We start from the raw sequence: 12,697 nt of genomic DNA, 5'->3' as shown, positions 1-12,697 counted from the left end.
TCTCAAAGATTGTTTGTAAATATATGTATAGTTAAGTAAATCATGTATGTCAGATTCATACTTAGTTTTTGTTCTCCTTTCGACCTCATTAGCCTGATGTATATTTTATTATCTAGCCTCATGTAAGAATGTCGAGTTTTGATTGGTTCACATGACTCTTGATAAAATACCATGCACATCCATCACGATCCGCCAGCAAGAGTATAAAAGTCGTATACCAGATGTCTGCGGTTATGGGCCTCTGTAGGTTGCGGCTGTCTGTGGCACGTTATTCTCCAGCCACTCAGCAAGCTCTTTTGTCACTGCCCTTCCGGATGGGGTCCACCCTCTTTCCTGGAGCAGCAACAGTTGTCCGAGAGGCAGCGGAGGCTGTAGAAAGAGGCGACTGGCTCACGTCCATCGACCTCAAGGACGCATACCTGCACGTTCCGATGCATCCTGAGTTCCAGAAGTACCTTCGGTTTTCCTTCGACGGGGTATGCTATCAGTTTCGGGTGCTTCCCTTCGGCATCACTACAGCTCCGAGGGTGATCACCCAACTTATGTTAATCCGAGTGCAAGTGGCCAGGTCACAGGGCAGGTGCTGCCACCCATACCTGGATGATTGGCTCCTACGGGCACTTGCCGCTCACTTGAGTCGAGATGCAACATTCGCAGTGATGTGTATTCTCACCAGGTTGGGCTGGATTATCAATCTCAAGAAGTCAGTAGTTCCTACACAGGATCTGGTCTTCTTAGGCGCACGGGTCGACACAGCGAGAGGCTTAGTCTCCCTGTCTCTGGATCAGATCTCCAAAGATCCTTCGGCTCGGGTTTGGCTCCAGTTGTTAGGTACATGGCGGCGACGGTAGACATTGTTAGGAGAGCGCGGTTAAGGATGCGACGCATTCAGTACGCCTTGGCTCGGATGTGGCCTCATTATATTCTCCACACTCCGGAGTGGTTACTTCCTCATTTATGGTGATGGACGGTGGTAGGGAATCTATCCAAGGGCTTGCACCTGGACACTCCCTCACCAAATCTCTCAACTCAGACAGACGCTTCCCTTACAGGGTGGTGGGGGCGTACTGGGCGTTCAGTCAGTTTCGGGTCAATGGTTACAGCACGAAACGTGCTCGAATTGAGAGCTGTCCGGCTAGTGTTCCAACATTTTCAGGAGATGGTTCGCGGCTGTGTGGTGCGTCTGGAAATGGACAACCAGACAGCAATGACCTATATCCTGAAACAGGACGTACAGAGAGGATGTTCCATCGGGAGATATTTGGGATTATCTCCCAGTTGTTCAGGCCGTTCCAGGTGGATCTGTTTGGCTTGTGGGGGACGAACCAGATTCCGGTGTTTTGCTCTCAGATACCGGATCCGAGGGCCATCGCTCAGGACGCTTTCAAACTCGATTGGACGGGCAGGGTACTGTGGGCGTTCCCGCCTCTACCGCTGATTCCCAGGGTCCTCTCGCAGCTTGCCACCCAACCAGCTCGACTGCTTGTGCTCCTTGCACCACTTTGGTCATCTCAAAGCTGGTTTCCGGTAATGATAAGGTTTCTGGCTCTGCCTCCTGTTCTATTACCCTTTTGACGGGACTTACTATCCCAGAATGGAGTGCTGCACCCGAATCCCAGGATTCTGTGGATGGCTTGGCTGCTGTCCGGGATCGCCTCCAAACGAGCGGAATTCCTGCACCAGTTGCAAACACAATTCTGGCTTCGCGGAGGGATTCGACAAACGTTTAATATGAGGATAGATGCGCCTGTTATGCACGCTTTAGTTGAAGTGTTGGAAATTTTGCAGTCCCAGTTAGAGTCCACTATCCCGGGCTATTCCACAGCCATTTCAGCGTTTCATATTCCTGTTGACGGTGCTCTCTTGGGGCAGCACCCTCTTGTGCAGCGCTTTCTAGCAGGCATGGATAGGATCCGTCCAACTGTCCGGCGGATTAGTTCCCTGTGGGACTTGTCAGTCATCTTTGACTGGTTGTCCGGTCCTCTTTTTCAGGAGCTGTCGTCTCTTTCTCTCTAGCTGTAAACGTTTAAGGCTGCCTTTCTTGTGGCGGTGACGTCTGGCAGGCGGGTAAGCGACATTCACGCAATATCAGCAGATCCTGCTCTGTACGTCTTTCACAAAGACATGGTCAGTATTAGACTGCCGGATTCTTACCGTCCTAAGATCGCAGGCATTTTTCATGTTAAAGCACCTATTGAGCTACTCATGCATCCTCCCTCGTCCGGTACCTCTCTTCGACGTGCTCACGTTTTAGTTGTCTGTAAGAGTCTCAGAGCTTTTATCAAACGAACTGCTGATATCCGGAAGGATAAACAGTTGCTTTACTGTTATGGCGGGGGGAGAGCTGGTCTGCTGGCGAACAAGCAAACCATATCTAGGTGGCTTATCTCTGCCATTTGTATGGCTTATACTCATAAAGGATTAACGATCCCTAAGGGGTTCAAGGCTCATTCAGTTGGGGCAGTGGCTACGTCACTGACTTATGCAGCAGCTCTGCCCATTGAGGAGATCTGCTCAGCGGCTACTTGGAGCCGGATGAGCACGTTCATACGTCACTACCAGTTGGACAAACATTCATGGGAGCGTGCTCGGTTTGGCCATACAGTTCTCACCAGTGGGCAGGGTCGTGATTCCCCTAGCTGAATGAGCTTTTGAGATCTCGACCTTGTATAAAATGATTTATTCATGGTGGTGGGTTTCCCGAAACCATTTCTTATTGGTGATGGGTACTCACTGGTGGTGGTACAATACCTCTATAAAAAAACAAAAAAAACCCTGTTCTTTCACTTAAGCGTCGACATATGCTATTGTTCAATTTTGCACTGTTATTCCCGGCACTGCTTCGCTGGTTTGGGGAATATTGTCAGTGTAGAGATCGAGGTGTGGCCATATGTCCATCACTGTTGAGTTGATTGTCGATTGGCTCTTCAACCGTAATTTGCCACGCCCCCGCCTGATTGACATCAGTGGTTTGGTGATTGGGTAAGTGTATTTCTCTATCTCTCGCAGCTTCGGGAGTGTATGAGAGTGTGTGTAGGGTACACATTAGCAGACAGAATGCCGCTCCCGACTCTATTCGTTGGGAGTCTGTCTTATGCTATGTATGTACACCAAGGAGGACTTCTTCTGAAAAAGAATTATACAAACCTGTAGAAGTTATGAATTCTTTGAAGAATGTCCTCCTTGGGGTACGGCCACCCACCTCCCCACATTCTGTCTGACTAGTTCAGCATGAAAAGTGAGGTACGAGGTACATGCCGAGAGTTACCTGCTCTTGGCTGTTGGGGGGCCCAGGTAGGGGCCCAGGTAGGGGCCCTGTAGGGGTGGTCTCACAAGACAAAAACGAGTTTTTGTTTTGTAAAATATTTATTCAATATTGTCAATACTGTCGTAGGCATTTTAGAATGGATATTTTAATGCTATATATGTACCCCAAGGAGGACATTCTTCAAAGAATTCATAACCTCTAGAGATTTTGTATAAATTTAAACTGTTCCTGCTCCAAATCCTTCCTTGGAATATGATCACATACATCCATTAAATTGAAATTCACTCTATGCTGACATGGCATTATCGTGAAGACAGGTAACGCTAACCGACATGGCCAACCTGTTCACTCCCAACCTGGACACTCGTCACCTTTCTGTGTTACCCTGCTTAAACAAGTCAAACCCAAGCTGCATATCAAGTTTAAGTTTGTTTTAGATTGTTTACAACAGACGATTGGAACAAGTTTGTGAGATAACGTTGTTGATGAAGTGTGACTGGCTTGTGGTATAGAACATACAACCACAAGTACCCTGAGTTTTTACAACTTACAGAACATACAATGACAAGTACAACTTATATGGGATGAAAAATCAGCTCGTCGCAATAAAATCACATCTTGAAACTGTATTTTACCAGGTTTCATGCTGAGGAAGTATGTCATTAGTGAACTCCTAGCAATCCAGTGTTTTGTCTGGTGAGTGACAATTGTTTTAAGCTGTATTTAAAACAATATCCCAGCGACAGCTGGGGACACCAGAAGCAGACTTCACACATTTTATAAGTTGGGAATTGAACCCGGATTGTTGAGTGAATGCTTTCATCTGTAGGCTAACCCAGCACCCCTACTTGACTTTATAGTGTGATGGTTATCCATGACAAGGTTCATCCTCACAGTGTTTATGGATGTCTGCTGGTATACAAGTCTGGACTGGAGGCCAACACAACATACCTAAAGCTGATTTATCCTCTGTTGGTTCATACGTCTGCTGTACAGCTAAATGCATTCCTGCAACTGAATCATCCTCACTGTCTAGTGTTAGGGGATGTGTACATACGTCTGCTGTACATCTTTACATAACATTCTTGCAACTGAATCATCCTCACTGTCTAGTGTTAGTGGATGTGTATAAACGTCTGCTGTACAGCTTAACACAACATTCTTGCAACTGAATCATCCTCACTGTCTAGTGTTAGTGGATGTGTATAAACGTCTGCTGTACAGCTTAACACAACATTCTTGCAACTGAATCATCCTCACTGTCTAGTGTTAGTGGATGTGTATAAACGTCTGCTGTACAGCTTAACACAACATTCTTGCAACTGAATCATCCTCACTGTCTAGTGTTAGTGGATGTGTATAAACGTCTGCGGTACAGCTTTACACAATGTTCCTGCAACTGAATCAACCTCACTGTTGTGGACATATACATCTGCTATAGAGGTTAACATGACGTTCCACCAACTGGTTCCTCCTCACTGACCAAGTAGTGTTTGTGTATCTGAGTGTACACATACACCTCCTCCAGAGCTAGTGACACAGCCTCCTCGATGTAGTCTACCTGGTCAGGTGGGCAGTAGTCATCATCACTTGACCTGACACAACAAACAGGGAATCGTTCATTAACAAACGTTCAGACAATTATAAGTCTAGAGCAGTTTACACTAAATCATTTGTTATGTTGGACACAAAGCAGGTAATCAGCCAAAACTTGCATAAGTATTTGTCACAACAAGCATGAGGTAAATTCTTTGTTATTTACGAGTGATGCAGAAAAAGGGGGAAATTTATGGTTGTCAACTACGGTAATATGAGGAACAAAACATTTTGGAGTATAGTCTTACTCCTTCATCAGGTGATGAACTAAAAATATAGTCTGGAACAAGAACCTCATTTTAAAGAAAACTCAACCTACCATGGAACCTCCATGCAAACATGGAACAGATCCTTATTAGAAAGCATACATCCCTGCCAACTCTTGTGTATTTGGCTTTAGACTTTTTGACCTGACGTCAAGCTCTCATGACTAAACTGATAAATCTAAAGCCAAACTGGGTTCATGTACTTTTAACCAATTAATACCACATATATAGGTCTGATTATATTTGGACCTCGTATCATGGCAAATCGGTATTTCCAGTGCATTTTAGAGGTAATTATTTATGTCAATCGACATGCTAACATTTATCTCCTGGGGAATGAATTTTAGAGTTTAAACCCATACAATGGAGTTCTCTCCTTTGGTAAAAGTTAATCGGCTCTGTTCGTCTAATGGCCTTCACTGAAACACTATCAAAGTTAAAATAATAAGTTTTTCACAGATGTGTTGATTAAATCTCATGTTAATCAGATTCTACAATAAAGTAGGCCTAATAAGTTCAGAATTTCATTTTCGATTACGTATTTGTCACTTTGTGATACGAGGTCGCAGGCTACATCATTTTCAGTGTCTTTTCTGAGAAGGGAATCTGCAATTATAATGTGTTTACACTTTTCACTCTCCCGCTAGATTCTGCTTTGGATCACATCATTTCAGTCTTTTTGTCCCTTTTAAGGTTAGATGCTATGCTTGTGTATGATGATTCAGAACACTTTACTGGTTTTATACACTGTCAAATCTAGTTGTGTCATCAAAAACGCACATTTCCCTACTCTCCAGTGATGCCAGTTTGAATGTCCAGCAGCAGGGAGTTCTCACCTGGACACCGTGATGAGAGTCGGTCTTGGCAAAGCCTCCAGTATCTGTTTAGTTTCCTGTACCAGGGCACATATCTCCCTCTCCGAGCTCACATGATGTGGCAACTCTGTGTCGTCCATCGTACACCCAGCATCATGTAATATGTCAAAGTCAGCCTCACAATTTTGGAAACTCGTCACTAGCTCTCGCACCATCTCCAGTCTGTTAATGTACAAAAACAATAATGCTAAACCAGTAATACAGATGCTCATTTCCCTTTACCATCAAAGGGAGATAACTCGGAAAAGCATTTGTCAAATGATATGATGATAAATTTGATGACGCTTTTTAACTAAGTCAGCATGCCTGACCACCCAATCCTATTAGTTGCCTCTTAGGACAAACATGGCTTGTTGCAGATAAATTCTTACCTGCAGCTTCTTGTATATAAGTTTGATATGGGAGCAAAGCCTTGAGGTGACAAAATACTGATGATCATCAGATTTTGGTATTCTAAAGGGAAATAACTCTTTGCTACAATGGTGTAAAACATGAATAGAGGACACATTACTATTGATAGAACTTGGTTTTCCTTCATCTTTTCAATGCTCCTCAAAGAAGTCCCTGTCATTTTCACTGCAAGAAACCACCATACCTTGTCCCTTCCATTTCCACATGTGCAGTAATATCATTAGACAGAGTCATTATGGCCAATTTAAGTTCCGAGAGCTGTTTCTGTCGCTGAGATACACATCTCTGTATTGACTGGAAAAAGAAATGGCCCTTGCAAAATGTTGTACAACTGTTCTAACCAAAATGAAGCAGAGATACTGGGGCATAATAATATATGCAGAGCCAGAGCATAGATATTTATTCAACAAAGTCATAAAAAAGTTACTCCTGAAAACAAAAACACAACCACCTTTACTTTGTCATCCTCGATATCTCCAAGGTATACGCTCCGATAAGTCTCCACTATACCCTGGACGCATTTACGGCTCTGCCAGATAAATTTATTACCTCCCTTTGCTGGCTCCGCCTTCTCACAGTAGCCAATCAGCTAGGCCGCCGTTATAACCGAGCTTGCCAGTGTCAACAAAGGTAGCGGTCGCAACTGCAAAGGTTTGCTCGCAGTGGGTCCCAGATTTTAGGGAAATCATACAAACAAATTCACAGGTCCGAAACTTTAAAACAACATATGCAAGAATGCCTTCTACCTCTTCCAGAGAACCTCTGCATGGTTTCTGTTGCCAAGTATAATCGGTTAGATAATTCAAAAAACGAAAGTGAGTTGTGATTGGTTTGCTCAACTTCCCAGCGTAGACACCTGACTGGATGAAAAGACAGTCAAGGGAGGTAATAAATTTATCTGCAGAACTGTAGATGTGTCCAGGGTATAGTGGAGTCTTATCGGAACGTATACCCTGGAGATATCGAGGATGTTACTTTGTGTGCTTTGTGTTGCTAGAGTTGCCATGTCTCTTTGTTGGTTGTTTACTGCCGAAATTAGCAATTCTAGTATTCCAGCTTTATGGCAGTGGTCCATAAACAATCAAGTCTGAACCAGACAATCCAGTGATCAACAGCAGGAATGTAATTGGGACACAATGACATGTGTCAACCATGTCAGCAAGCCTAACCACCCGATTCCGTTAATCACCTCATGTGACAAGCATGGGATAACCAATTTAAACCTAGACCTTCATTGGTATGTCATCAGTCAATAATGAGAACAATGATGCTGGTTCCAAGCACTCTACTGTAAATTATGGTGATAACAAACACCAAAGGACCACTGAATTTAGTTCATTAAACTGTAGTTGGTAGCACGCATTCTTTTCAACTATACAGCAAGTAGTACAAGACACTTGATATGGATGTGCAACTTCTTTATTATATACACACATCATTTCTGGACTAGTACTTGCCCAGTTATCTGTCACCTGATAAAGGGGCAAGTATTACCCCAGAAATTTGTGTAAATAAAAAAGAAGTTGCGCATCCATTTCTAGTGTCTTGTATTACTATTTCTATATGCCTATCAAACATCTATACAGAAAGTGACAAAGAAAGCAAAAGATCATTATATCCATCTGGTTGTTGTAAGTATGGTCACTTATAAGCATAGTTTCTGTATCTTTACTCCTTGCACTGACCATCCCACCTGGTATTACCATGACAACATTCAACATCTATCCATGACTTCACAATCAAGACATACCTGTTACTAAAAATACATTATTACACATGCCACAGTGTGTGATGTGTAACTGTCTATATACAAGGGAACATAACTCTTGTATCTCTGAATAGATACCACTAGTAATATCTTAACATCAAAACAGTACATGATCACACATGCTACACTGTGTGAGATGGAACAAATCATCAATAGACAAAGGAACATCACTCTCAAAGCCTATACATACCACTAGTATTTTCTCAACCTGAAAACAGCAGCTTTCACAATTTATGCATGTATACAATATCACACCTGGGAAACACACAAAACACATGGCACTGGGTTTTTTTCAAGGTCAGGGCAATATTTTCATACATTTTCTAATCCTCAGAGTAAGTGAGTTTAGTCTTATGCCATTTTTGGCAATATTCCAGAAATATCATAGCAGCGGACACTTGAAATGGGCTTCACACACTGTACCGATGTGGCAAATCAAACCCGGGTCTTTTGCATGATGACCGAACACTTTAGCCACTACGCTACCCTACTGCCCCTCTATGCCCCAGTGTACACAAACACACAATGTATTGATGATGCTACAAACCTGACTGGACTCATCCTCGGGACCTGTATACTTGTATAACCTCTTCAGCAACATCATCTGTTGAGCTGTGTACATTCCCTGAAAGGGATTCTTGGTGGAGTAGAAATCTAAATCAATATCCAGAATAAATGCCTTACTGACTAGACTTTCTGAGAGTTCTTTAAGGCACGAATATAAAGATTTATTGAGTTCTGAGCATAATGTTTTGTCAGTGTAAACATTTAACGGCTCATCAGTCTTCCTCTGTTTGGCTGAAGTTGGTGAATCTGTGGATTCATCCTCGGTCTCTGTCGTTACATCTTCAGACTGGCTCTTGTCCAGGATACCTGACTCTATTTCACTGTTACTGCTAACTTTAGAAGTCTCTGTTCCCATGGCAACACGGAACCACTTTTCTGGCACAACACTGATGACAGTTAATGATACTAGTTTCTTTTCCACAAGTTCTGATTCAGGAACATATAGAGTCTCGCTCACGAAGTAACTTTCTGTGCATGTGGTTCTGCAAGATGGTAAGCATGGTAAGGTGACACAATTTTGTGATCTTTTTTAATTCACTGGTTCAAAGATTGGAGCCAAATTTCAAAAGTGTGAATATATTGTAATTTACAACACCACTCTGTTTCAGACAGCCTGCAAACATAAAATAGGCGTAGAAGCCAATTCAGCCGATTAAATCCTGCACACTCTGGCAGTGCCAGAGCTAGTGAGTGAATGTTGCTTAATGCTGCATCAGCAAATTTGCAGCTAACTGCAACAAGACAAGTGACAGAATATCACTCTTAATTTAAACACAAATTTAACTCTGGAACATTCAGAACATGTGAGTAAACATGGTTTTATACCTTTTAGCAATATCCTGGCAAAATCATGGCTGGTGACAATAGAAATTTTTTTCACACATTGTACCCATGTGGGGAATCAAACCTGGGTCTTCAGAGTAATGATGAGAACAAGATTAAGACACTGGACATCTTGCCCCACAACCTTGACTACAAACTTTTGTTTGTTGCTTAATGCCACACTCAGCAATATTTCAGCTATGTGACGTCAATTTGCAAATAATCAAGTCTGGCTCATACAATGCAGTGATCAACAGCACGTTTCAACAAAGTCAACAAGCCTATCCACCCAATCCCATTAGTTGCCTCTTTAAAAAAAATGGGTTGCAGAAGATCAATTCTAACCTGGAGCTTTTTGCATATATGTTTGATGTGGGAGGAAAGCTTTAAAGTGCCAAAACCTCAGAGCATACTGATGATCATCAGATTCTGGTATCCCAAAGGGACATAACTCTGTGCTGCTGGGGTGAAAATCATGACTAGAGGACACATTCATTGTACTGATCTGGGCCCTCATTCTCGAAAAGTTCACAGCTTATAAATTAACTTTGATCGTTCCTAATGTGTTAAAAATGGGTTTAAGAGCTATGAACATCAGTTAGTCAATCATCTGGAAAGGGCCTTTCACCCCATGAACACTGTTACTTCCTTTTCACTGGCTACGTACCTGATGGTTCCAGTGTTACAGCATTTTCCAACATAAAATGTGATATGTTTGTCTTTGATCTGAGTGCACCAGGGTGGCTTCAACCAGTAGATGTCCTTGATGTGACCAGCATGCACCAGTGGAAGGATCCAGTTCTCAATGCTCAAAGTACTGTAACCATGATCAACAACTTAACATGGGGATTAGTAAAAACAACTTTCACAGACAATTTTAAATACATGCAATATAAGTGTACAAGGGATTGTTATATCTGCAATGAGAATTAGTTCTTGGGAGATGTCATGTTTTATCTCATTAAAGAGCGTATTCAGAAGGGACAAACATGAAATTTTCCTTAGCATGGCAGACAAATATCTGCATTATGTCTCAATGAATTGCCATGATCTTGCCTTTTATCATAGGTGACAATTTCTAGTATACGCCAAGTTTTTGTAACTATTGTCAGGTCTGACAGTAATTTGAGTTTGAAACCAACATCATTATTTAATTTAAGATTCATTTCAAAGATTGATTACATAGTTTATCTTAGCAGAGAAAGTTTGGTTTAAAGCAACTTTTCATGTATTGATGTGGGAGGAAAGTTGAAAGTGACAGGTCTATGATATTACCACTATTGAAAAGAAATAAATGAAGAAATGGAGCTGAAACAAGAAGAATCAAAGAATCAAACCCACATGGGTATCTGCCACATCTACAACAGGCATGTCTGCATTATAGTGTATAGTAGGGATGTTATGATAGAGGTGCCTCATGATACAATACTGACTATCTTGATACTCAAATCATGAAGTCATGATTCTGTGTTATGTCCCCACTTAACAGTAAATAATTCACATTACCTTGCAATTTGCAGAATGTACAGTTTAGTATCTTTGGCAAAAACAAAATGTTGGCAGGCCTTGTTGTCAATGCGGTCCTACAAATATGAATCCATAATAAAACAAATGTCTTGTTTTGTGTAAAGTTGCGGGATCGTGATTACTGAGGCATCGCAAATTGCACTGCCTCAGATGATTGGACTACCTGTGAAGCAACAGAGGAAACTTCACTGTAAGCAACACAAGGTACTTACTCATATAGTGCTTCCTTCTCAAAGACTGTGTCAGCTTGCATGTCCACAGGGATGAGCATGTCAGGATGAGAGTCAAAATGGATCAAGGTTAGATTGCTGAATGGGAGATGTTTCGATCCAATATCTCGATGGATGAGAGGAACAACCTGAAATACATGGTACAAAATAATCCCTTGGAAATGAAACGGATGGTTACCTTTCCACAAGTTTTAAACTGACAATGGAGTACAGTGGAAGCTGTCTAAAAACTGGCACTTATCTCGACTGAAGAAACAATCCAGTTTAGACAATGTGCCGGATTGTAGAGCTGGTGATAAATGTATTTATGTATAAGAATTTATTTTGAAAAACATGTTGACAAAGATCCAATCATTTTTAAAGGGCAGTTTTTCTGCAGCATTGGTGTTCATATATTATGCATGAAGTAATTTCAAATTGGCAACTCACTACTGAACTTAATTCCCATTTCCACCATCAAAGAAAAAATACATTTGAAGGAAACACTTATTGTAGAGTGAAGGGAGTAATCACTACATGGTGTGAGGTAATATAGTGATTTGAATAACAAATTCTATCAAATGATGGACCCAGCCTTTACTGGAGCCCTGCAGTCTAACCCATGCCCTACCATCCAGTATTTCAGATATCTGGGCACACCTTAAGATTTGTTATGAATTGGAGCTTTTTGGATTCACATTTCATACAGAGGATTGCATCTTCTTCACGCTGAGTCAGCTTGCACAGACCATAAGACAAGGCGATAAATACAGGCAGAAATGTACCAGATTCACAGCTATATTGAGGAGACATAGCATCTGGCCAAGCATTTATTATATCTTCTTTATTATAATTTTGTCTAGGTGTAAGACATGGCATTATATAACTGAGGCAGCCATGCATTGGATTTCTGCCGTTTTATTGGGGTTATACGGAATTTACTTCAAGCTCCATACATCTAGAACACATACATTATATTGTATCTCATAAGTGAGTGAGTGATGTCACGGCGGGGGACACCAGAAAATGGGCCTCACACATTGTACCCATGAGGGGAATCGAACCCGGGTCTTCGGCGTGACGAGCAAACGCTTTAACCACTAGGATACCCCACCGCCCCGTATCTCATAAGTACGCTATATAAGAATATAGTAAATAATAAATTAGATACAACTACTAACCTCATGATGATTCTCAACAATGAGGACTGGAATGTTTTTCCGACTTTTAATTTTAGACATTTCTCTGAAATATAAAACTCATATATGATCGCAATATCTCTACGCTCCTCCCTGAATCATTTCAAACGTTCCCGCGTTAGGTTACTCTGTTCACCAAAACATGTGTTCCGTGGGCGCTGACATTTTTGAATTCAGCAGTGAATGTTT

At 41.8% G+C, this 12,697-nt stretch overlaps 2 protein-coding genes across 2 annotated transcripts; one reads left to right on the top strand and one right to left on the bottom strand.

The window, feature by feature from the left end:
• The first annotated feature begins 314 nt into the window (after positions 1 to 314).
• Positions 315 to 851, top strand: LOC137257473 (uncharacterized). Its single transcript, XM_067794804.1, has one exon. The coding sequence runs from the start codon at positions 315 to 317 to the stop codon at positions 849 to 851; it is 537 nt and encodes a 178-aa protein (XP_067650905.1).
• Positions 852 to 3,733: 2,882 nt separating this feature from the next.
• LOC137258319 (UPF0489 protein C5orf22 homolog) lies at positions 3,734 to 12,668 on the bottom strand. Its single transcript, XM_067795953.1, has 7 exons — positions 12,491 to 12,668; positions 11,313 to 11,458; positions 10,241 to 10,390; positions 8,732 to 9,233; positions 6,601 to 6,710; positions 5,967 to 6,167; positions 3,734 to 4,863 (listed from the first exon to the last, which is right to left on the bottom strand). The coding sequence occupies exons 1-7, from the start codon at positions 12,548 to 12,550 to the stop codon at positions 4,713 to 4,715; spliced, it is 1,320 nt and encodes a 439-aa protein (XP_067652054.1). The 5' UTR covers positions 12,551 to 12,668; the 3' UTR covers positions 3,734 to 4,712.
• Between the last annotated feature and the right edge of the window lie 29 nt (positions 12,669 to 12,697).

Source organism: Haliotis asinina, chromosome 12 (assembly GCF_037392515.1).
Source record: "Haliotis asinina isolate JCU_RB_2024 chromosome 12, JCU_Hal_asi_v2, whole genome shotgun sequence".
Taxonomy (NCBI): domain Eukaryota; kingdom Metazoa; phylum Mollusca; class Gastropoda; order Lepetellida; family Haliotidae; genus Haliotis; species Haliotis asinina.
The sequence above is the reverse complement of the archived record's forward strand: the minus strand, read 5'-3'. Positions and strand labels throughout refer to the sequence as shown.

Excerpts from the sequence above, each read along its gene's own strand:
- LOC137257473 (XM_067794804.1), top strand. The coding sequence starts at position 315 with ATGGGGTCCACCCTCTTTCCTGGAGCAGCAACAGTTGTCCGAGAGGCA.
- LOC137258319 (XM_067795953.1), bottom strand. The coding sequence starts at position 12,550 with ATGTCTAAAATTAAAAGTCGGAAAAACATTCCAGTCCTCATTGTTGAG. Across the intron at positions 6,711-8,731 it reads CCGAGGATGAGTCCAGTCAG|TCAATACAGAGATGTGTATC; the intron begins GTTTGTAGCATC and ends TTCTTTTTCCAG. Across the intron at positions 4,864-5,966 it reads ACTCTCATCACGGTGTCCAG|GTCAAGTGATGATGACTACT; the intron begins GTGAGAACTCCC and ends TTGTTGTGTCAG.